Source organism: Amblyomma americanum, chromosome 1, assembly GCF_052857255.1.
Source record: "Amblyomma americanum isolate KBUSLIRL-KWMA chromosome 1, ASM5285725v1, whole genome shotgun sequence".
In the NCBI taxonomy this organism is placed as follows: Eukaryota; Metazoa; Arthropoda; class Arachnida; order Ixodida; family Ixodidae; genus Amblyomma; species Amblyomma americanum.
In genome coordinates this window covers 126,822,332-126,846,002 of record NC_135497.1, presented here as the reverse complement: position 1 = coordinate 126,846,002, position 23,671 = coordinate 126,822,332, and the positions used below count along the sequence as shown (strand labels likewise).

The following is a 23,671-nucleotide window of genomic DNA, read 5'->3' as shown; positions in this document are numbered from 1 at the left end:
GCACAAAGAGAGCTTGGCCCAGTGCAGTTTGGGCGGGACGTAGGTCGGAGGGCATCATGGTCGCAAAGGCGTATGTAGAAAAAGAGATAGGCTGGGGATAACCTGCGTGATCTTGAGAAGGGGTGGTGTCAAATGTAGCGACTTCACACAGTGTGAGGGGGGAGATCGTAGCAACGCAAATGCCGGATGGAAGAACTTGAGGAGAGAAGCCGAAGTTGAGGAACAGCAGAGACAGTGTATTCGCCTTGACCGAGGCGATGATATAAGGCAGAGCAACGTTGCGGGTCAGCAGGAGATCGGTACTAGGCGCAACGAGGTAATCGCCAACGGGAACGGGGGGAGAGGGCGTAAGTGCAACAAATATAGTACATTCCTATGGGACGAGCACAAAATTTCCGTTTTCTTCCCCTTAGAATTAACTCGTCATTTAATCACTGACCATGAGACATACGAGAGAAAGTGATCAGAGTATTTCCTTCTGGATTTAAAATCACAAATGCTCGACACTGTCTGAGGAATGGGAGAGTGAATCCTCATTCTAAATGTTTTCGAGCCAAGTTTGTGATGAAGAATCTGTGCACATGTGGACTGTATTGAAGATACTCAGCTTAAGCATCAGCATTTAGTTTCCTTTGATTTCGGTGCTGTGCTCACATTGAACCAGCGGGCTACAGCGAGCCGCCATAGATGCAGGCGTGGAGCCAGCGGTAGGATCGTCGCACCTCTAGTGGCGGCGGGCGGCATAACTCCCGGAGAAAAAAAACACATTGCTTCCACGGCGAATGCAAAGGCCATATAAAAGAGCGCACGCCTCCCTCGAGACCGGGCATGGTTGAAAGCCGAGGGTTCGAGGAGTTAATGCGTGACGAGGAGCCACTGTACAAGATCCCCTCGCGGACAACTTTTTCAAGAACAATGATCCCCGACCTGTATGGGGACACTAAGTGCTGTCAAGCGCCGAATTCACGCCGACCTGCAGGAAGCCGTACAGTCTTTGTCGTTCACCAGTGACATGTAGACATCGAGGTCAAACCAGAGCTACATTAGTCTCGTGTGCCATTACTTGACCTCGAACTTCGAAATCCAGGTGTTCACACTGGGCAACCAGCATGTAATTGACAATCACACTGCATGCAACATCTTAGCACACCTGGAAGCAATGACCTGTGAATGGGATCTGCCACTGCAAGAGGTACCTATTTTGGAAATTTCGAGCATTGTGATGGACAATGCTCGAAATTTCCGCGCAGCTCTTCGGGACTTTGAGTGTACCCCCATGCAGCGTTTGGGCCATACAGTGCAATTGCCTGCAAGGGTGCCAAGGAATAAACTGCAGGAGTGCCCGCCATTCTAAAATACCGTGCAATAGTGGGCCATTACAAACACAGTGCCCAAGCTGCAGCAAGACTAAATGACTGCCAGCGGTGGCTGGAGCTACCCCCCCTGGAGCTCGTCCAGAATGTAGACACCAGGTGGAATAGCGAGCATGACATGCTATCATGTTTCTTTCAGCTTAAAAAGGCAGTTTGCCTTGAACTCGCTACCTCTGAGACAGAGGTACCCAACCTGACTCCACAGGAATGGGAAACGGTGGCTGGACTGTTCAAGGCCCTTCAGCCAATTGCAACAAGAGACCTGAGTAGACAGAAAGTATGCAACCTTGTCTTCGGTGATACCACTACAGTGATCCTTTACGGAGCGCACATGGTGCTGAATGACTGTGCTGCAGCGGATGTCGACAAGTCACTGTTCGCGGAAAACTTGCAGAAAAGTGTGAAGGCAAGATTTCCTAGCCACAATGAGCAAAAAAGAGTACTATCACGATCAAAATATTGTGGGACACGTGTTCTTGTAAAGAAGTTTACTGCAGCTCAACCTCTCTACCCAGTAGCCAGGCTTGGTTACAGCGGATAGAGCGTGCATGCCCCTTCATACCTAGTGGCATTTCATGCAACTGGATTACGTGAATCCTCCGAAATAAACTTTCTTCCGTACACTCGCATCCTGTAAACTTTCAATCGCGATAGTACATCATGGCAACGGCATGTGACCCAAGATTCAAAAACATCTTCTGTATTGAAGCATTACAAGAAACAATGCTTCGGGAATTTGCATGGAGTGAGCTGCAGAGCTCGTCAACCCCACCACCCAGTGACTGTGCTGAGCGCTCAACATCTATAGCACAAAAGCAGCATAGTGCCAGCATATGGGACAATAACGACAAACTTGCAACCTCATCTGGGAAAAGGCACAACCGTGAACCAGGTAACACTGATGAATTTCGGCGGTACCTTCAAGAGCCAATTTGCAGCAGGGATGTAGGCCCTTTTGCATACTGGAGGAAAAAAGGCAAGCAGAACTTTCCCGGACTTTGCAGAATGGCAATGAAATACCTGGCTATACCAGCAACGCAATTTCCAAGTGATAAACTATTTTCTACAGCTGACAACATTGTCACCTACAGGCGAGGAAAACTGTTGCCGGATCATGTGCAACAGCTGTTTTTTAAATGAGAGCTTATAAATTACAAGCACTTCAGCACATGTTTAAATAAGTTTGTTACTATTTGATATTCGATTCGATACTTGGATTTTTTTTCTTGATTCGAATCGATGTTCGATTCGAGCCTAACTTCTGATGTTTATGCATACAGGTTTTATTCACTTTGGATGATACGAATGTTTTTCACAACTCTGTGGGATTAGTATCAAGATTCTACTATAGTTCTACTACCCCGGCAAACTTTATCCCTCTCAGCCAGGGAAGCAAAACTATATTAATCCTTTAACACGCCATTTTTGTTTCCATCAAAATGAAATTTATTTATTTCTTATTCTATTTCAGTTAACCTCTTAGCCCAGAGGACATCATATAGTTAATGTTACTATACAGTTAACATATAGTTTACTCAGGCCTAAAAAAAAGGCAATTTGTTAGCCTTACAGTGCAAAACACTTGCGGCGATTTTTTTGCAGGGATGTACCGTCAACCCATTTTTCAAAATTTGAAAATCCCAAGTGAGGGTCTATATAGTCGAAACCAAAGCATGGCACCATAAATAAAGGCGATAAAAATGAGATATCGGGCATGCTACCGCGTGGTTGCATTTCTGCTGTGCGGCTCCATCACATCACTCTTGGTGCTGGCCTTGAGCAGTTGCTATGTCAACGCGCAGAACTAGAGTCCCCTCCCAACACGTGGCAGCCTATGGCGGCTGTCGATAAGACATTGGTCAAAGAATGAGGAGTGCGCCTGCTGCAGGATAAGCTTGCCGCCGCGTGAGCTGCAATGGCTGCAGTCCTATCGTGGCAGTGGGTGGTGCAGCGTTCACAGTTTGCCAAGACTGGCAATTTTAAACATAAATCATGGTGCCGTCGACCACACAGGCATCCACATGCGATATTTCACCATGAACTCTGTTTGACAGCTCCAGTAACTTGATCACACTTGTTCTGCAGCAGCAAGTACTTTGTTGGAGGTGCGAAAGGAAATGGAGACCCAAGAAGCTGCATACATTGTTGCAGGAACGCGGCACCGCTTGGCCGTGTTATATGAGCGATGTACACTGTCCACTCTGACCTCTAACTAATGGATCACTAGGAATATTGCTACCAACTTACCTGGAAGAAAAAAAATTGCCGAAACTGTATTGTTCTGAGAGCAAACTCTTAAAGGACTGTTGAACCTGCCACAGTTCTTGCACAATTCAAAAACTAATATATGCAGACCTCAGAACAAGGCACATGGCGAAGGCACTTCTGCTGCGGAACCTGTTTCTACATAGAGCGTTCCAGTCAGCCCACAGTGCCCTGAAGAAAGTTTACGTGAATCACCGAGAAACTTTGGACATGCACTGGAAAATTCTGAAAATATAAATAAAGTCAAGGGATTTTCGCATCATGCTGCAATGGTTTCTTTCACACTGCTTGAGCATCATTATTACCAACTGGACTGGCACAGCTTGTTGCAAAGATATCAAACACCCCACCTCTCAGGTGAAAATTATCCCAATTACTCGAACAAGTTTAATGAGGTGTATTCCAGATGGTATCAACTGAAAACTTGTTCGAACCAGCTTGATCACTTAGGATATTTTCACTTCAGCCAGATGTAAATTAGTAATTATTCCCTTCCTTCATTTTTGTCCTCCTCAAGCCAAACAACTGTCCATTGCTTCGAGTACTTCTACCTGCAGAAACTCCTTAAGATCGCGCCTGGCTGGTTCGTGACCAAAACTCGTCTTGAATGAACAGTGCAACAGCTGCACCGTGGTCGCATCTTTTTGCGTGCCAACACTGCAGCTGCAGAACGCCACATTTAAGTCCTCTCATACAGTAAATACATAAACTACGGCAACTATGACCACACGGGAAGTACGGGAAAACATGATGCAATGGCAGCAAAGACCATGCGTGACCGTCTTGGTCGCAACAGCGGTGCGGCTGTGTTAGAACACTCTCTAAAAACAGCCGGAACCTTAAGGGGGGAGGCTACCCTTGAACACCAACTTTGTTTCTTGATATATCAATGAAATTTTCAGGGTAGGCTCACAGCATAACCATTTGAAGAACTGCCAAGTTTCATGGAGCTGTGGGCACCGGTTCTCAAGTTACAGGAGTATATCAATGTGGTTCACATAGGTCACTTATTCCAGGCTTGAAGAATTTGAAAAAAGTGTTGGCACTGTGAAATTCATTGTGGTCATTCCTGGATAGGTGCCCCAGGGCAAGACAAAGCCCATTTTCTAAATTTCCTAGCTGGAAGTTTAGCACAGCACTGAATTTAGTGTTGCCAATTAGACCTTCATTAGGCAAATTTTAATTGCTTATGACAAATTTCAGACACAATAACTTGAAAAAGCGGGCTTGTCTTGCCCTCAGAAATTTGTTCAGGCACGGAATAAAAAAAAACCATGGAAATCCGATAAGCAGTTCCCGAGCAGCAGCCAGAATGAGCAGCCACGCCAGGCAAAAAATACAGAGAAAACAGCCCTCAAAGGTGTAGGAACAGCGCTAAGAACAGGACAGAAGTCAAACATGGAAGCACAGGGACGGGCGCTCGTTCTTTGGGGTTCATGGTGCTTTGGTTTTTGGCGTTTTTTCGTTGACTGTCTTCAAAAACTATTTAGTCTTTTTAATTTTTGGCCCCTGTTAAACTTGAGAAATGTTGAAACGCCCTCTTTACATGTTTTTAGCCGCACTCAGCAATTTTTATTGTTTTTAATGGTTTTATTCTTTCACTATCGTTTCCACGAGTTTTAAACTTTTATAAACCCATTTTTTTGCCATACTTTCGCATCCTGTTTAATCCTTCATCTAGTTTTTCTTAGTTCACGCGACGGCCCTCTACACCGTGCAGTTTTTTATCGGTTTTTTCTGTTATATCGCCTCTTCCCTTCCGTCCTTCTCAGCCTCAGATGTCAAAATTCATTATTTGACATGACTATTCACTGTTTCCATGTGACCGCGCATATCTGATTGTACCCCCTTGCTGCCACCTTATATATGTTTGTGCTCCGAAATAAAGATTCAGCTGATAGTCAGCGCCCGTCCCTGTGCTTCCATGTTTGACTTCTGTCCTGTTCTTAGCGCTGTTCCTACACCATGCAATACCAACTAGCCCGTCAACTCGCTCTCGTAAATTAGCCCTCAAAGGTTGCGAGAACACCAGCTTTCTTGTTTCTTGAGATATCTGAATGAAATTTTTAGGGTAGGCTAAGAAGACAAACATTTGAAGAAATACCAAGTTTCATGAAGCTGTGCACACTGGTTCTAAAGTTACGGGAGTATATCAAAATGGTTCACATAGGTCCCTTATTCCAGGCCTGGAGAATTTGAAAACAGCGCTGTCACTGTGAAATTCATTATGGTTATTGCTAGATAGGTACTGCAGGGCAAGACAAGGCCCTTTTGCTGAATTTCCTTGCTGAAAAATTTTAGCACAGCACTGAATTTAGTGTCACTAATTAGACCTTCATTAGGTAAATTTTAATCGCTTATGACAAACTTCAGATACAATAACTCGAAAAAGTGGGCTTGTCTTGCCCTCAAAAATTTATTCAGGTGTGAAATAAAAAAAAAACAGAAATCCTATAAGTGTTTCCCGAAATGCAGTCAGAATGAGCAGCCACACCAGGAAAAAAAGTCAGTTCTAAACATGGCCCTCGAGAAAGTTTCAAACCTATTCCTAGGTCTAAAATGACCCTGCAGAATAGCTGGTGGTGTCCCTGCGCACTTTTTTCCTTTGCCGCCTCTCATTCTTCACCCGATTCCTTTTCTCGGCCTTGTCCATGCGCAGGGCATCTTTTTCTGCAGCTCGCTGGATGGCTAGGTGGCCAGGTGTGAGCCCCACTGACACAGAGATTTCTTTGGTGGCCCTTTGACAACCAGCATTATATCTCAGCACTGCTTCATGCAGTGCTGTCTGCACAGCAATCAGATGCATGCTGCTCCTTTGGCATCAGGGACCACAGGACAGAGTGGAAAGACTCGGACGCATTTTGCGTCTTTGCACCTAGGCAGCGTTGCAGAAGAGAAGCCTGCAAGAGGCGCTGGTAAACAGGCAGCATAGCCTCAGCGACGTAGCCTGGAAGGCTGTACTTGTGCTTTGGCTGTGGTGAATCACTTGCCTCGGCAACCTTATGACGGCACCACAAGTTGGCACCCTCTGGGCAGAAGTCATGGCGAGGCTCCTCTTCAGTTGATGTGACATGGTAGTACGATGCCATCACTGCACGCTGCATTGCAGCCACATCGTTGGAGTTGTTTCTCAGGGCCCAGCCATAATAGTCTGTCAGTTTATCAATGAGAGCCTTTGTCAGCCTGCCATTCCCTCCCAGTGACTTTTCACTTTTTTGCACAAGGTTCCGCAGTGCCATGCCCATCCTCTTTTGGACGTGGTTGAGGCACTCTTCTTTAACATTGGGGACTAGTCAGTAGACGTTCTCTTCCACAAGGGCTGAGAAGGTGGCGCTGTCTCCATCAGAAACAAGCGTTGTGTAATGCAGGTTGTGCTTTGAGACTGAACGGTTGAAAAGAATCAAAGCTGCTTCTTCCATCCTCCCGGATTTAGCATCAGTGTTTTTCTGGAAAACATGACGCTCATGCCAGCTTGAGTAATCTGCATCTCCAGGTTTTGGTCCTACTTGACAACCAAGGCACTGGTTAGACAGAACCACAGCATCCATGATGAGGCCTGTATGGTACTCTATCACCGCCCCAACTCCAATGTGGGATGTGTGGCCACGCTTATGCCAAGTTCCATCATATGCTACAGTGATGTCTCTGCCAAAGCTTGGGTCCATCTCCTTGTAGACCTTCTTCACTGCAGCAGCTGATTCGGCGTAGAACTTGTCCATGCACTGGATCTCTCTGTCCCTGAATGTCTTCTTCAGGTACTTCTGGAATGTGCTATGATGAAGCCCTCTGTGAGATACATTCATCGTTGCCCAGAAGTCGTTGAGAGCTGTCTGGCCCTTGCCAATCTGCTTCATTGCCATAACGGCTCGTATGTTCACTTCAAAGGCCATTGCTTCATTCTGGCGTTGGGAGTTCCACGAGCTTGCAACCATCCCACAATGTGGGCACATCAGTTTAAGCTTTGTTGAACGGTCAACCCGGGCGCAAGGCAATGCTTGCACAAGGTGCTAGAGAGCAGGTCGCTTAGGGTATCCATTTGCGCAAGGCAAAATTTCGCACCTTCACTTGTAGCGGTGGCAGATCCGGTATCGGGCGTGATCGCTTCAAACTTCCGTTGTGTCGCTGGCATGGCGCCAAGTCTTTCTTGAACAACAGCACGTTGTGCATCCGCCGCCTCGATCTCCTCGCGCATGAGGAAATGCATTTCCAAGTGAACGGCGCGCGACGCGTTGTCACGCTTCGGGGTAGATTAAAGACTGGAGCTGGAGGCTGCAATCGCCGAGGTTGAAGAGTTCGGTACACAAGGCGTGCCCGAAGCAACGCTTTCTTGCACCGAAGAAGCTGCTGGTACGTCGCTGAAAGCGGCGACACAATCACTGTCTGGTAGCGATGTAGCAGAAGCTACGCGGCTGGAAGCATCGACACAGTGGCTGTTGGTGGCACGCTTTGCCGCACGAACCAGCTTCATAGCACGCTTCTGCGCACCGAACGCGTGTAGCGTCTTTCACTTTGTTGGACGCATCGTGACTGACCGCGCAACAGTCTGCAGGAAACTGTTCGGACGGCACGGCAAGATATCGTAAAGACGGCGACAACAGTGAACACAAACCTGGCGAAATGTGAAGAGAGCGCACAAACCACAAAGACCGCCAACAACGAGAAAAGGAAAGAGCCATGGCGGCCAGTGCAGACGACGCGCCAGCCGCCGCCGAAAGGGGACCGCCTCGCCAGCGCATGCAGCAGCCAATAGCGGCCGCACGATCCCCCGCGTTTTCGAGGAGCACGCCCTTCGCCCAATCGCAGCCTCGCATTTCAAACGCGGGAAGCTCGAAAGGCGCTTTGAGGGCCCCAATCACAAGCGAGCCACACTGCCATGCTGCCCCATGCACCATGCTGCCGCCGCGGTCGTCGGAGGAGGCAAAAAAAAAAAAGAGCAAGAATTCACGAACAAAACCAGACCAAGATGGCGGCGCTCGGTTCGCTGGCTGAGAAACGGCATGCACTCGAAGTTGGGGTATTTTCGGCGCTTTCTCGCAGCTCAGCGGCTGCCGCGGCTTGTTCGATATTTAATTTGAAGTGCTTTCACGACGAATTAGGCGTTGATATTTGCAAAACAGGTAGCTTATGGCACAAACTGTCAGAACATTCACTTCTCCAAAAATCGACTTTTTCGCGATTTTTCGGTTTTCAAGGGCCGCGTCCCCCCTTAAGGGGGGATGAGGGTCTTGAAAACTTTTTTTTTATTTCTTAACATATCTTCCTGAAAATTGGCATGCAGATATACCTTTGAATGCTAATCCCAAATATATATTCAGATTTTATATATCTCATCTAGAAATGAAGATATGGCAAAATAATTTATGCCACTTAGGTCTTTTCTTACGGGCCATTATGGTGATTTCTTAATTAAAAAAACTAGTTTTAAAGTAATGCTGTCATTCTTAAGGGCCCATTGCACATCCTAAAGCTAAAGAAATTTTTAAAAAGTCATCACATAGGTCATGAATGAATAACAAAGTAGGAGAAAAAAAAACAATGTGGGAGTAATTAGCTTAGATCTGACCTAATTGCTAGTCTATTCGGTTTAATGAAAATTGAAAAGCTTTAGGATGTAGCTGAGGTGTTGCTGAAAAAAATGATACCTACTTCAATAAAATCAGTCGATGCAAACATTATGAAAAGTTCCGTAAGGCAAAGGCATTTGATCGAAAAAGCAAAGCTGAGAAAATTGCATTCAAAGTTTTGCTTACTCTGCCATTTTTGTTTACTGATCATATGGAAAAATTTAATGCTTTAGCATGCTGCCCAGTCATTGCTGAACAAAATAACACCAAATTTACAGAAATCTGTTCATGTAAAGATTATGAAAACCTCTGTATTGCATTGGCACTTGACAAAAAAAAGCTCCGAAAATCACTTGCTATATTCTTTGAATCTGCCACACATTCACAAAGTCCTGGGCAGTAGTCCTGGGTGCTGTCAGGCTTGTGCTTCTTGGCCATCCTCTTCTTCACCTTTTCAGCATTGGTGTGACCCTTATCAGACCTGCACAGCCTCTGTTTATCTTTTTCAAGGCTCCTACCAATGAGGCAGCTCCCAGGCCTGTAACCAAGCTGTGCTGCAACAGCTCTGCTGGTTGTTGCCATTCCTTGGTTGAAAGGTTAAAAACAGGACAGTGAGGAGTGTCTAATGCGAATGTTCAAGCTTCAGCTTAGAGCGCACAACGTCTTGGCGCTCTGCCAAGTTCGCCGAGCTTCCCCCCCCCCCCCCCCCCCCCCCCAGCTCTCCTCAAAATATATATATATTAAAAAAAAACAAATGATGTTATCAGCGGCGGCAGCGGCTTGGCGCGCTGCCAAGGTCCGCGCTGCGCGTGCTTGTCGAAGCGTTGAGCACGCGAGCTCGGTTCAGCCGCGTCCGTCGGCACAAAGCGGCGTGCGCAAACGCCGAAGTCGACGTTAGGCTTAGGTCAGCCGGCTCGGCCGCTTCCGACGACACGGAATTCGAAGCGGCTTGCAGCGTATCAAAAGTCGATATTTTCCACGGGCTTAGTCCAGGCACATCCACCGGCACTGCAGAGACTTGCGGTAACACCGAAGTTGACGGCGATCGGCATTGTCCAGCCGCGTCCACCGGCGATGCTGGCGTCAACAGGGTTTGTTCAACCGCGTCCACCGGCGAAGCTGTTGTTGGCGAGCTCAGTCCAGCCGCATGCACCGAGGGTACAGCAGCTTGCGGCATCACCGAAGCTGCAGTTCTCGACGATGCAGCGCTCTACTTATTCCATGCGCGTCTCTTTTTGCCGACTGCTTTTCGCGTGCTTGCTTTCAAGCGCGCGTCTCGGGCCATCGTGACACACGGAACAGACACCAGGCAGGCAAATACACGCAAAAGCACGAAATTCGGGGCTGAAAGAAGCGATTCAATAGCCAAAATGTCTACAATAACGATAAGGAAAACGGCAGAACGAAAAATACTAGGAAACAAAGAGGAGCGCGAAAAATGACGGGCGTGCAGGCGAAAGCAGACGACGGGAAGGAGCCGAACAACGCGGCCGCGGGGGGGGCAAAGCATGCGTCACGGCCAATCAGAGGGCTGCGCCTCGAGGAGCGCCCGTTTTACCCAATCGGCGGCCGTCTCGCGACGCTTTCCCCCCTTGCGAACGGGTACTGATAGCTCCGCTGTGCGAGGGTCTACAGCTTGCCGTAAGGCGCCAAATTGGAGAGCGGGAAAGCAGCTTTCAAACGAGACCAAGATGGCGCCGATCGGTTCGCGTCGCGCGGAGCTACGGCAGCTTGAAAATGGGGCAAACCTTCGCGCTTGGCGTTCAATTTCGGCTCACCGACGTTTCTAAATTGCCGTTTTTTTCATACTTTGAGTTGGAATTCAGCTAAAATATTTTGTAGAGGCATAGTTGGGACATTAAAGACTTCAAAATCGCAATTTTTGAAAATTGCCATTTTTGACCATTTTTCGCGATTTCAAGACCCGCGTCCCCCCTTAAGCCCACAATATACAACTACAAGCATTTATCAGGAAGCACAGTGGCACATCGAACGTCCAGGGCATGCATTTCATTGCAATCTCAGGTGCCTGAAAACCCTACTTCAGTCATGTCGTGATGAGTGTTCTGCTTCAAAAAAGATGCACCAATTTTAAATATCCTTTGCGAGAAAAAAACCCCAGAATTTAACACCTCTAGGTCGTGCAAAGTTGTAAAAACTGATTCGCTTGCTTTCTCTTGCAATGCGTTCAGTTTCGAGCTATGCTACCTAGTCTGCAATGCAGGCTGTGCTGAAGCAATCCTGCAATACTCTCATGGTTGCTAGCTAGATAGAGCTGGATGCAAAGAAATTGCGGCAGCACTTAATGAATGCCTACTACCTACGATGACTCGCGGCGATCCAACAATGCGAAACATTTTGTGTTGTTGCTGGAACTGGGCTAGAATCAGATTTGGAAAAGATTGAGGACTGAAAGACAATGGACTCAGAACTGGAAGAGAATCAGAACTGGAACAGACTGGCCAGTGGAAGAAGAATGCTAACACATTTCCTCTGCATCAATCGAATTGATTGCCCCTAAATTTTCTTTATAGCTAGAAATTTCCAGTAGCCGTAATGCCACAGAAGATTCATCTCTGGCATGCTATGTTGGCAGGTTTGACAACTACTGCAGTGACAGAAAAAATTACCAGGGTGGTGGAGGAGGGCACGTTTTCTGTAGGCTTTCTTGATGTCATCAACGGTTGCATCTTTTGGGATTCCAAGCACCTTGTAGTAGTCCTTGCACTTGCTTTTCTTCAGAGCTAATTTTGCCTGATCCAGCAGTCGCTTGTTTTCTGTGAAGAAGGCAAGAAAGAAGCTGTACATACAAGAATACACATGATGGTCATTCAGCCATACATGATACACTGCAGTCTGCAACAAATGCCAACACACACACACACACACACACACACAAATGTGGGTAGAGGCAATGCTCCCCTCCAACCATGGTGAGAAATGTGCCTCATCACAGAAACAGACTCCTTTATTAACTTTAAATGTTTACACAAAAAAAGAGCCATCTGAAAATCAATGTCAAGAGATACACAATTCAGCCCTTCTCATCTTGTCTTGATGTGAGTCATAAAACATTTTAGTGCTTTCACAGGCCATCAGAAATATTCTTCCCACCAACTTTTTGCTCCTAGGACCTGACACAACTTTGTGTTTCACACAAAGCAGGTTTGTTTCACACAATATTATAGAGAGCCTGAAGAGGCCATTACAGAACTCTTGCACATGCTTGACTCACTCATTAAGTTATTACGTTTGAACACATTAAGAGTGCCTTTTAGTGTTTTTCTGCCTATGTAACAGTTTCCGGGTTCAAATCCAGCCACAGCGGCTGCATTTTTATGGAGGCGAAATGCAAAAGGTGCCGTGTGCTGTGCGATGTCAGTGCACGTTAAGGACCCTCAGGTGGTTGAAATTATTCCGGAGCCCTCCACTACAGCATCTCTTCTTTTCTTCTTTCACTCCCTCCTTTATCTCTTCCTGTAGTGCTGTGCTGCTTGAACGCGATTTCACTAGAAACAGATTTTTAAAAATTTTTTTAGCACTGGTGCTCGGTTGTGACAGTAATTGGAATGACTAATGCCATAGAGTCAGTTCTAGAAGCATTGAATCACACAAGTCAGCCCATGCTGACCATCATGCTGTTGAATTCTGGCACCACTGCCCAACGAAAAGTATCGTTTCTATATGGTAGTTTTCACCTTCCATGAGTTCTTATTTTTCAAAGCTCGTGCTGTAACAGCATGCACAGACAAGCCAAAGGTGACTTCCTGACCGTGGCTATAAACTGGTTGAGAAAGAACAAAATGCCTCCGTGAGAAGACACAAAACAAACATTGGTGTTGAATTCTTTGGGAGTGTGCTGAGAAAGCATGTGCTTATTGGTCTTTAGATGCTGAAAACATCCAGACACTGGCAGCATTGGCAAAGTGGACATTCTCATGCTATTCACCATTTCACCAAAATGCTGAACAGCGCAATGATAGCCTTAGGCGAACTGGCGATGGCTTTACTTTACGGAAAAGGCCACACAATTGATCTCAAAAGAGGCCCGAAGATCAAGGGAGCAAATAAACAAAAGAAATAATCATTGTGGAGATGATAACCTAATTGGTGGTTATTCAAATCGTATCAACATGCATTTGTTTGAGTATAAATTTATTATAAAACTTTTTTTTTACTTCAAAGCCACTTATCTCAAAACATCAATTTTTTTAACAATTGACCCATATTGTCAGGAACCACAAGCGCTAGGAACACTATTTTTTCCAGGTATTTAAACACAAGGAAGAGTGTACTGAACTAAAATTACAGAAATCAATGCAAATAATTTTGTTTCACAGGATGTTTAGTGCCCATTTCACCTTGAAAACAGGAATGGTTCAGTAAAAAAGCTAACAAAAATAGCACACTTTTATCTAACAAAATTTCTAGTTCAACAAAAGAGAGCATGGAAAGCCGATTACAACGATATATGTGTGATGAATTTACACCCAGCAGATCCTGAGAAAACGATTTGGTTTATTTGGTTTCGTCCCAAAGCAACTCCGGCTATGAGGGACGTCGTAGAGAAGGGCTCCGGAAATTTCGACCACCTGGGGTTCATTAACGTGCACTGACAACGCACAGTACACGGGCCTCTAGAAGAATTTCGCCTCCATCGAAATTCGACTGCCACAGCCGGGATTGAACCTGCGTCTTTCGGGTCAGCAGCCGAGCGCCATAACCACTGAGCCACCACGGCGGCTTGTGAAAACGAGTCACAAATACTAACCAAAATACATCAGAGGTACAGGGCCTACCCTGCGCCCTTATGCATATATGCCTAGTGTTCTACATGTAAGACACCGCTTTTGCATGCAGTAACTCTAATAGTTTATTCTGTAAAAGCTTGAGCCCACTAGCGAAGGTTCAAGAGGGTCTAAACTTTTCCTGCGCAATGGCTATGTTGTGTGCATTCGGAAAGATTCGCCAGCCTTCCCTGGACACCATTTTTTAAATTCGACTCAATCGACTACACTGTAACTGTGCAAGAAAAACAAAAAATTTTGCACATTGTCAAAAGGAAACCACTGTGCATGATGAGAAATGTGATTTTTAAAGTCTCTGTCAAATGTTTGAAGCTTCACCACACCAAACAGGTAGTGAATGTGCCTAGCACCTAACACTGCAGGACGGCTCAAAGGCCGGTACTGAGAAAAATATTTCCACCAAGAATGATTCTAAATTGTGAAGTGAAATAAACATTTCATATAAAATATTGTAATTTTTTCAAATTTCTGAAGTTTCAGTATAATAGATGGGTTAATGAAGTACCGCTTATGACTGGCGCTGCCAATGGAATGTTTTTGCTTTCTCGTTCTGTTCACATCAACAGACCTCCCTATAACTCAAAAACAGTGCAAATGGTAGGCAAGGTAACAACTATAAATTTTAGTCTATATTTATGATTGGCGGAAAATCTTCAAGCGCCGACCAATCGTTAAAAAAGATGACGTTTAGGCCCCGGCTTACGGGGGCCTTGTTGGTCGGCGCTTCAAGATTTTCCGCCATGAACATACCCGACCAGGCGGGTTTCCGTCGAACCCTGGATTTCATATTTATGATTCTACAATTGTCGTGCATTTTTTCAGCCCCTTCTCCCCAATTCCCCCATCAAACAGTACACAACAATGCTGGCAGTCTGATGCTCTTCCAACCTTGCCGATTCTATGTGCACTGATTGCATAACCTGGGAAAGGTCTGCACATTCTGCAGAGTTGGCTAAGCATCGAAGTAAGCCTGCTCTTTTGGCCACTCAGAGGCAGTGCAGTCATGTGTTAGCAAAACTAAGCAGAAAGGAAAGTACCTCGAGTTTGGTCCTTCCGGAAAATACATTCGTAGTCCCGCACAGCCTCCTCGTACATTTCCAGATCCATGTAGCTGCAAAGAGAAGAGAAGAAAGGTTTTGGAAATAGGACACGTACATCTTGCTCAACTGTCTTGCCAGCAGGGAGAATATCGTATTTACTCTAATGTAACGCGAGTTTTTTCCCGGATATTTTCCCCTTAAAGTCTACCGTCGCGTTATAATCAACTACCGCATTTCGAATGGCCTAAAGCAGTGCCGCGGTGCGGCCATTTCAAAGCAATCAGCGTGGTTTCGGTTTCCGCAGTATTGCAATCTTATGCTGGCAACATGGGTACCACGGAAGTCAAATCCTCATCCATCCTAACTCAAAGCATTGATCTCACATTTTTTTTGTGTGTTCGTTGAAACCTCACGCTTAACGCGTCGCTGCGTCGGGTTCTTGTGGCGTCGCTCGCGGTGTAATGATTCAGTGCACACGATGGCAACGAGTCATGCGACACTCGTTTTAAGCGGAAAGCGATCCTGTTAGCTGAAGAGGTCGGGAATTCTGCGGCAGCTCGAAAACTTGACCTCAACGAGTCAACCATCCGCGGATGGCGGCTGCAGCGGGAGGGGCTTTGTAAATGTGAGCCCAACCACAAAGGATTTCGTGGGCCTCACCATCGCCATCACACCGAGCTGGAGAAAAAAGTTGCAGACTTTATTATCGAGCAGCACAGCTGTCTTATGGGGGTCAGTGTCGAGCTGATCCACTGGGAAGTTAGAGAAGTTGCTCGAGACATGGGAAGTTCAGAGCATCTCGTGAGTGGGCCCAAACGTTCATGAAGAGGAATGGATTCCCTTTACAGCGAACAACATCGATGCGGCCGAGGTTACCAGGAGACTTTGATAGCGAAACGAAGGACTCAGTTTCCGAGAACTCGGCCGCCAAAAGCGACAAAGATGAGTAAACAGGTTGGCCACAATGTCTATTAAAGGTACTTTGTTTTGCATCCTTAAGCATCGCGTTACATTCGTGGTTTTATTTTTTCCCACTGGGCAGCGTGTAAAGTCGCCCCTTGCATTACATTCGAGTAAATATGGTAATTGTGGGAGCAAAGTTTCTGCACAAAATACCATAGCTCTCAGCCTTAATCATGAGCACCGAGAAGTACAAAGGCGGAGTGGTACCAGTGATAGCAATACAGTTGCAAATCCCTTATCAAAGGCAAAAACTACTTCAAAAGTAACTGAAGTCATCATCATCATCAGCCTGACTACACCCACTGCAGGGCAAAGGCCTCTCCTATTTCTCTCCAATTAACCCTGTCCTTTGGCAGCTGCACCCACCCTATGCCTGTGAACTTCTTAATCTCTGCCGCTCCCTGCTACGCTTGCCTTCTCTTGGAATCCACTCCGTTAACCTTAAGGACCAGCAGTTATCTAGCCTTCGCATTACATGCCCTGCCCAAGCCCATTTCTTCCTCTTGATTTCGACTAGGATGTCATTAACCCACGTTTGTTCCCTCAGCCACTCTGCCCGCTTCCTGTCTCTTAACGTTACACCTATCATTTTGCTTTCCATGGCTCGCTGCGTTGTCCTTAACTTAAGCTGAACCCTTTTCGTTAGCCTCCACGTTTCAACACCATAGGTGAGTACCGGTAAGATACAGCTGTTTATACTTTTCTCTTGAGGGATATTGTGAACTGCTATTCATGATCTGAGAGAACCTGCCATATGCGCTCCATCCCATTCTTATCCTTCTCGTTATTTCCCTCTCATGATCCGGACCAGCTGTCACTACCTGCCCTAAGTAGACGTATTACTGAAGTACAGCGGTCCAAACGAAAACATTTGACGGGGGTCTGTCTGGTTGGAAAAGAATTTAAGTTAGAAAGTATGCCGACCAAAAAAAAAAAACGACATTTCAGAGCCTACATGGTTCCTTCATCGGGTGTGTTTGCGGGCAAGTTGCAGCTTGCCTTTATAAGCCCTTGTTTAGTCATCCGCTGAGTCACTGAATGCAGACCATGGATGTAAGAGGAGGGAAGGCATTGCCCCACATCTTTTACGGAAAGAAAGGAGTACAAACCGCACACTGACTTCCACCATCGGACACCTCCTTCCTCACCCAAAAGGAAGGGGTACAAACGTCACACTGACAGACTTCCACAATCGGACACCTTCTTCCCCACCCAAAAGGTCACCTGAAGGAAAAGGCTCAAGGCGTGGTATACAAGATCCCCTGCTTGAAGTGCACAAGTGCTCAGCATTGTACATTGGTGAAACCAAGAGCTTCGCTGAAAGAATGAAGCAGCACAAGGCAGATGTCAAACACTAGAACTCATCTGACCACAAGATTGACTTGGAGGGTACCACTGTGCTGGACACTGAGCAGCACCCACGTAGAAGACTCTTACTTGAATCATGGCATATTCAGCAGATGTGGGGCAATGTTAACCGCTCCCTAAGTATCCTCCCCCACCTTACATCGATCGTCCACATTCAGTGACCCAGCGGATGACTAAACGAGGGCTTACAGAAAGGCAAGCTGCAACTCGCCCGCAGTCACACCTGACGAAGGAACCATGTAGGCTCTGAAATGTGTGTTTTTTTTTTTTCAGTTTTTTGGTTGGCATTCTTTTTAACTTAAGTTAAAAGGTAAGGTGGCACAGCTCATTTCTGAACAATGCAGAATGGTTAAGGCTGATGATGTGCTCGACAGGGCAGAGCCAGAAAAAAAAAAGTACCACATAAACTAATTAAATGTGCCATGCCGATGAAGCCTGCTCTATAACCTTGGTGCAGCGAAAAGTATGAGCAAATTCAGCTCCGTTATCGGGAGGATGACAAACATCAGAGCTGCAAAACATTTGTACCCTCTTTATTAAAAGTAACCGAGCAACTGCGTCGGCCGCCGGAGAGGGCTTGCAACTGAGCAGCAGCGCTGCTGTCTCTAGCGCTGGCCGTTGCTCCCCTGCTGCAAGTATAAACTGGCTGACCCAAGCCTTACCCCATCGCTCTCCTTCCTTGAAAGGTAAATAAGCGGGTCGCAATTTGTGACAAGCTATTTCATGCCTTCAGAGCGCTCTCATACTGAGCGAGGGCGGAAGCTTACGTCAGCCAATTTACACTCGCTGACACGGGACAGCGTTCAGCAACAGAGACTGCAACACCGCTGCTCGGCTGTGAGTCAGCTCCAGTCGCTGACACGGCTCCTCGGTTGCTTTTGGCAAAGACGGTACATGTCCATAATGTACAAGAGGCCAGCCAAAGTGAAAGTTGTGACTAGTTTCTTTTAACTTTGTGTACTTGAAGCCTGCATGGTTAATGGCACTGCTGTGGAAGTCGAGCACAGGCAATGCAAGTATAATGATCGAAGTGAATAGAGGCACCAAGCAAAAAGTGGACCTCCCAAGCCTTGCAAGGTATGCCATAATGTCTTTACAACGGGCCATTGCCGCTACTGCTGTAGACCGTCTACTTTAAATCTTTTGCACCTGTTTACCAAGAAGAGCCAATTTTTCAGTCAATATCACAACTAGTTCATATGAGCCTAAACAAATTGATATAAAAATGAGGATGAACAGCCACCTAGACTCTGCAAGTGTATTCTTACTATGGCTGTAAACTAAGGTGTTCTTAAAAACAAAGGCCAAAAGTTGGAATAGACTCATTTGAAAACAGTGAGGTCAGAAGAAATGTTTCACAACTCCAAAGTAAAAAACAATTCCTGCAGATGACATCAATGTGGAAACCTCAATTTTCATCTAAACACTCAACAAGCTGTTAAAATCAAAAAAAAAAATTCAAGAAAAGCACCTGAAGAAGATGAGCTCCTTTTACTTTTGCAGAAGGGAGCAACAGTAAAGCCAACGGTAAGACTGACTTCTTGAGCACAAATATGCAGGAACATTTGGTCATGCACACTTTGCAGAAGTGTCTCATTTGAATATTAAAAACGCTGTTTAATTTATATCAATAGTGCCACAAATACATGAAAGCTTCCAGACAATAACGATGTTCCATTTTAAGTTGTGCAACTGTCATTCACAAGTTTTTTTTTTTTTTGTAATAGCCACTGCAGGAAGGAAAGGGTGGGGACTAATGTGACATCCAAAGAAGAAAAAAAGTCAGCAGAAGGCACTCGGCAACAAGCTACAGAAAAAGTGACAGAAGCCATTCAATGCTGGGTAAGCACACATAAGGGCTCTCATAGATTAAACCCATTAGGCACTTTGGTGGCACTTCTGCTTACAACATCCATGTTACATTACAATTCAGAAAGTCATTAAATTAGCTGAAACTTGAGAAATCGAATTTCCCAACTATATGCCTCATAAAATGACTAACTCAACTCACAAGCCTTCAAATGACTGTTTGACCGATTGGCACTACTAACATCTACACACTTGTCTAAAGCACTGGCATGCTTCATGTCTGCCAGTGAGAGTTATGTGGCAGGGGTCGAGTCAAGGCCAAGCGCACAAGCCCGAGAACACACTCAAGCCAGAGAGCACACAAGAGAACAACCAGCAAAACTGTTGCTCCCAGGGTTCAAAACAGCCTGTTTCTGAGTGCATGCTGGATGCATCTTCTTACTGAATTGTGCATCAGTGGCTGTTAGTTGCTCTACACTCCAATTTGCTGTACTATTTCTAGAGACAGGCAAAAGTGGTGGCATGCAATGCCTGCTAGGTTCCAATGCACCAATCAGGGTGCATCGTCACTGCCTGTTGCTAGAGAAGTGCCTCCTGCAGTGATTGGAGTGCACAACTGCTGACTAGTGGGATGAAAAACCGCAAGTCAGCATACTCGGTATTACCTAAGAAAAAGCTCCCTGAAACCCACAGTCCCACAGTAGATGTCTCTGTACCATTAACATCTACAAAGAAAACAGAGCTGTGTGCATCTAATTCCCCTGGATTTGGAAGCCTGGGTAAGTTTAAAATGATCACGTGACTACACACGCTTCTCAAGTGGCTAACTCTGAAACGCAACCTTAAGGTGCACTGGGAACTTAATGGAGCACCTACTTTACAGGCGCACTGCTAAATTGCATTAAAAATTTCTGTTATCATGCACTACTGTGACATACTGCCAGCTGACTGCGGAAGCAGTATTGTGGCATCTTAATCTTAAGTCAAAATTTGATGCAGGTCTATGGGGTTCTGCCAAGGTGCTCCATGATTCTGGTTTCACTCTCTTATGAGGAATTGTCATAGTATCCTAAAATGTAGCAGAAATATATGCCCTTGAAGCAAAACTCAATCCTTCACCTGAACAAAAATGTGATACAGCTAGCTGATTACAAGATCTGAAGAAATGCTAATTAGAAAATTAGCTGAATTTTTTTTTTCTTGCAGTGCATGCTCCACAAACTTAAGCTTTCCCTCAAATAAACCTAACACCATAGAAAAGTAACTTTCCGATAGCCACCACTTTTTTTTTATGATATAACAAAATTCCAGAAGCTAAAAGCTGAACGCAAAAATTTCGCTAAGTCTTCTTGGTACATACATTCAGAGCACACTGGTCACCAGCACAAGAAAGTGCTTATTCTTATAATCAGTAAATTAACCACAGTACTCACAACATTCTGCAATGTTTTTACCAGCTTTTAAGATTGCTGCTAAATGCCCTGTGCTTAGAAACCAGCATAGGAACAAAGACAGGCAACAATGGTTGATATGCATGACACATACGTTTTGGCACGCCTCATGTAGGCCTTGACGTAATCTTCATTCAAAGATATGGCAGTAGTGCAGTCTTCAACAGTTTGGTTGAGCTTGTTTAGCTGTGTGGTAGATGAAAAGTAATAGGCATTAAAAACTGACTGCTTCAGCTGGACATCTTGCAGAGAAAAGAGCACGTAAGTATCACAATGCCAATTTTGCCCCCTGCCCCTTGCACACCGCTTTTACTTTCCCGAGTGCGACATCAAAAATCAACCCGCTATGAAAGTCACCCGACTTTCTTATCCCAAATACTACTGACCTATTTGAGTAATAGTACAGTCCAGAGCTGTTATGGCACACAAGTAATAAAGGCATAAACACAAAGTGCAGCAGCCGATAAACAGTGAGCTTAGCTTGCAGCAGGGCAAGTATTGAGGCGATGCTTGGTGAAAGGATGCCAACTTGGCTTTTCTTTTGCTCTGAATGTTAATAAGCACGACCCGCAGCAGGTGACATGATAGGAGTGTCAAAAGCTGAACTGATGTGCACATGAAATGGAGTGAATGAAAAGGCGCACCATGCAGAACGAAACTACATGGCATACATGCACATCTCTGATATACAAGGAGACAACTCAAAAGGGCAAATGCACAAAGCACTGCATGCAAGATGTGCACAGGCTGTTAGTTTATTGCTTTGATCTGAAGGAGGCAAACATTTAGAGAGACGCAAATACTCATAGTGCCACATGTTGTAAGCAGTTTTGTTACACAGCACCGCTCATGTATAGTCTCTGCCAAAAGTAACCAGGCAGCATGGTTTGCTTGTCACTCATATAGTGGATCCCTAACACTTTCCCTGCAGATAAAAGAAAGTCATGAAAGAAGAAGACAAGGGTACTCCCGGTCTTGGAGATTTAGAACTTGAGGGGTGGCAAAAGGGCTCCACCATATGACCAAGGAGCAAGCCCATGCAACCTGGTAATTTTTGGCCAAGACTGTACTCCATCTTTACACAAGCACGAAGTATAAACCACTGCCAGCCTACCCAGCTGACGAAGCAATTAATAGATGAAGAATGACATTAATATGATTTCTGCTAGCCTTGGCAACCCCCAACCATGGATAATAATAATTAAAAAAACATCTAACTCAAGTTTAAAGAAGTTAAAAAAATGCATAACACAACATTAAAACCCTCTGCTGTGCAGTGCAAATAAAAGCTGGCAGTATTAACACTGATCATTACACATCCACAGTTGACTTCAGTGAAAAAAAAGAAAGAAAAAGATTGCTCGTAATTTAACATTGCTAAACCCGAAATATTGCGCAAGATCAGTTTTTTTGCAGGAGGACACCACCGTCATGTACCTGATAGCGTAATTGAGGTGTCCACTCAACCAGGGAGCCAATTATGCGAGGCGTCAACTTTTTCATCGTCAATGCCAATTTGCCTAATGTGTATGCCAGTGGCCTATGTTCCAGTGCTGCGAATTTGCAGCAATGTTGTCAACGCCAACACGTATTGCTGTAGTGTCGTGTTTCTGCCACAACATTGTCCATCTCTGTCACTACCGCCACATAGCTCAAGGCACAAATATTGGTTTGACAGTAGTATTAGTCGAAGATAATATGCAATGCACAGCATGAGAAGCTTCACACAAACCAGTGAGCCGGTCTGACCTCGTGAAGTAGTGCTTTCGCACTAAAATGCAACTAGCCATCTTGAACACATAGCATATGAACAAGTCCCACTTTTCCTACTCATCTAAAAATATTCACTTCTATTGGCCAACAATAACACTACATACCTTTGAGCAGACAGTTGCACGGTTGAAGTAGAGTTTTGAGTTTGCAAGGTTGTTGCGTGGATCCACTTCAAGAGCGCTTGTGTAGATATTAAATGCCTCTTCGTACTTGCCTCCGTTGAACGCTTCGTTCCCTTCATCCTTTTTTGACTTGAGAAGACGAGCCCTCTAAAGATAAAAAAAAATGAAACAAAGAAACAATCACTGGAGATGTTGCAGCGGGTCTAACAGACGCTTTCAAAACTCAGGATTTTCACAGCTGGCAGATTTACCACGAACTAAGGACTATCATCCATGTGAGCTAGAGCCAATACTCAGTGCGAGAGATAAAAGGTGTCATGGCTTCCATTTTGTAAGTAAAACCCACAGCAGAAAAATAAAGTGCTTGCATTCATTGTATATGTGCTTGAAGGCAGCCCTAAAAGTCTTTGCAAAATATTTCACATTGCATTTATAATATGGTTGCTGCTTTGCCACTTCTCAAAGCAGCAGGCTTTTTAGGGTGAGCTACCCTGAAAACATGCACTTGAATTGAACGGTATGTGGCTCATATTCTCATGTTCCCACATATTCATTTAGAAAAAAAAGAAACATTAATGTGTAAATTTGCTCAAGATTTCTTTTAAAGCAGATATGAATAGCAGAACCTTCCCGAAGTAAGCCATACAATTAGGAACGTAGCTATAACTATCACTTGTTAATCTGTGCTAAACTCAAATCATGCTTCAAAAGCAGATGCTTGCTCAACAATGAGTACAAACCTTGTATGCTACTGATGCTTTAGGGTGGTCTGGAGCCAGTCTCAGGACTTGCTGAAAGTGCTGAATGGCCTTCTCAATGTTGTCCTCATAGTAAAAACACAAGCCCCTCACATACACGGCATCTGCATTGGTCGGCTCAGCTCGCATAATGTTGCTAAAAAGAAAAGCAAAACTAATTAGGTACTGAAAGCGCGCACATAACTGCGTGAAGTCTGGATACTATGGGAGCCATGAAAAAAATGTTCTGCCTTTTACCCTGGGCATGTAGTCTGAAAATGAGAGGTGCATCACAATAATTGCATTCAGAAGTACCAGCTGCACGTCTCGATTCCAGAACGCCAACCTAGACTATAATAAAGTTTAGCCTTTTCACAGCTCCAAAAGCATAGAGACTT

The 23,671-nt window shown here is 45.2% G+C and overlaps 1 protein-coding gene and 1 pseudogene across 9 annotated transcripts in view; both read right to left on the bottom strand.

The window, feature by feature from the left end:
- The window catches only part of LOC144113640 (dnaJ homolog subfamily C member 7-like), a 129,291-nt gene that overhangs the window by 4,247 nt on the left and 101,373 nt on the right, over positions 1-23,671 (bottom strand). For all 9 annotated transcript variants that reach the window (XM_077646824.1, XM_077646827.1, XM_077646826.1 and 6 more), the window contains 5 exons: positions 23,277-23,430; positions 22,519-22,683; positions 20,736-20,827; positions 15,048-15,121; positions 11,833-11,979 (listed from right to left, as the gene is read on the bottom strand). In XM_077646824.1, the coding sequence (XP_077502950.1) occupies positions 11,833-11,979; positions 15,048-15,121; positions 20,736-20,827; positions 22,519-22,683; positions 23,277-23,430 (632 nt within the window). The remainder of the gene's footprint in view (positions 1-11,832; positions 11,980-15,047; positions 15,122-20,735; positions 20,828-22,518; positions 22,684-23,276; positions 23,431-23,671) is intronic.
- On the bottom strand, positions 3,018-8,836 carry LOC144113639 (uncharacterized; annotated as a pseudogene).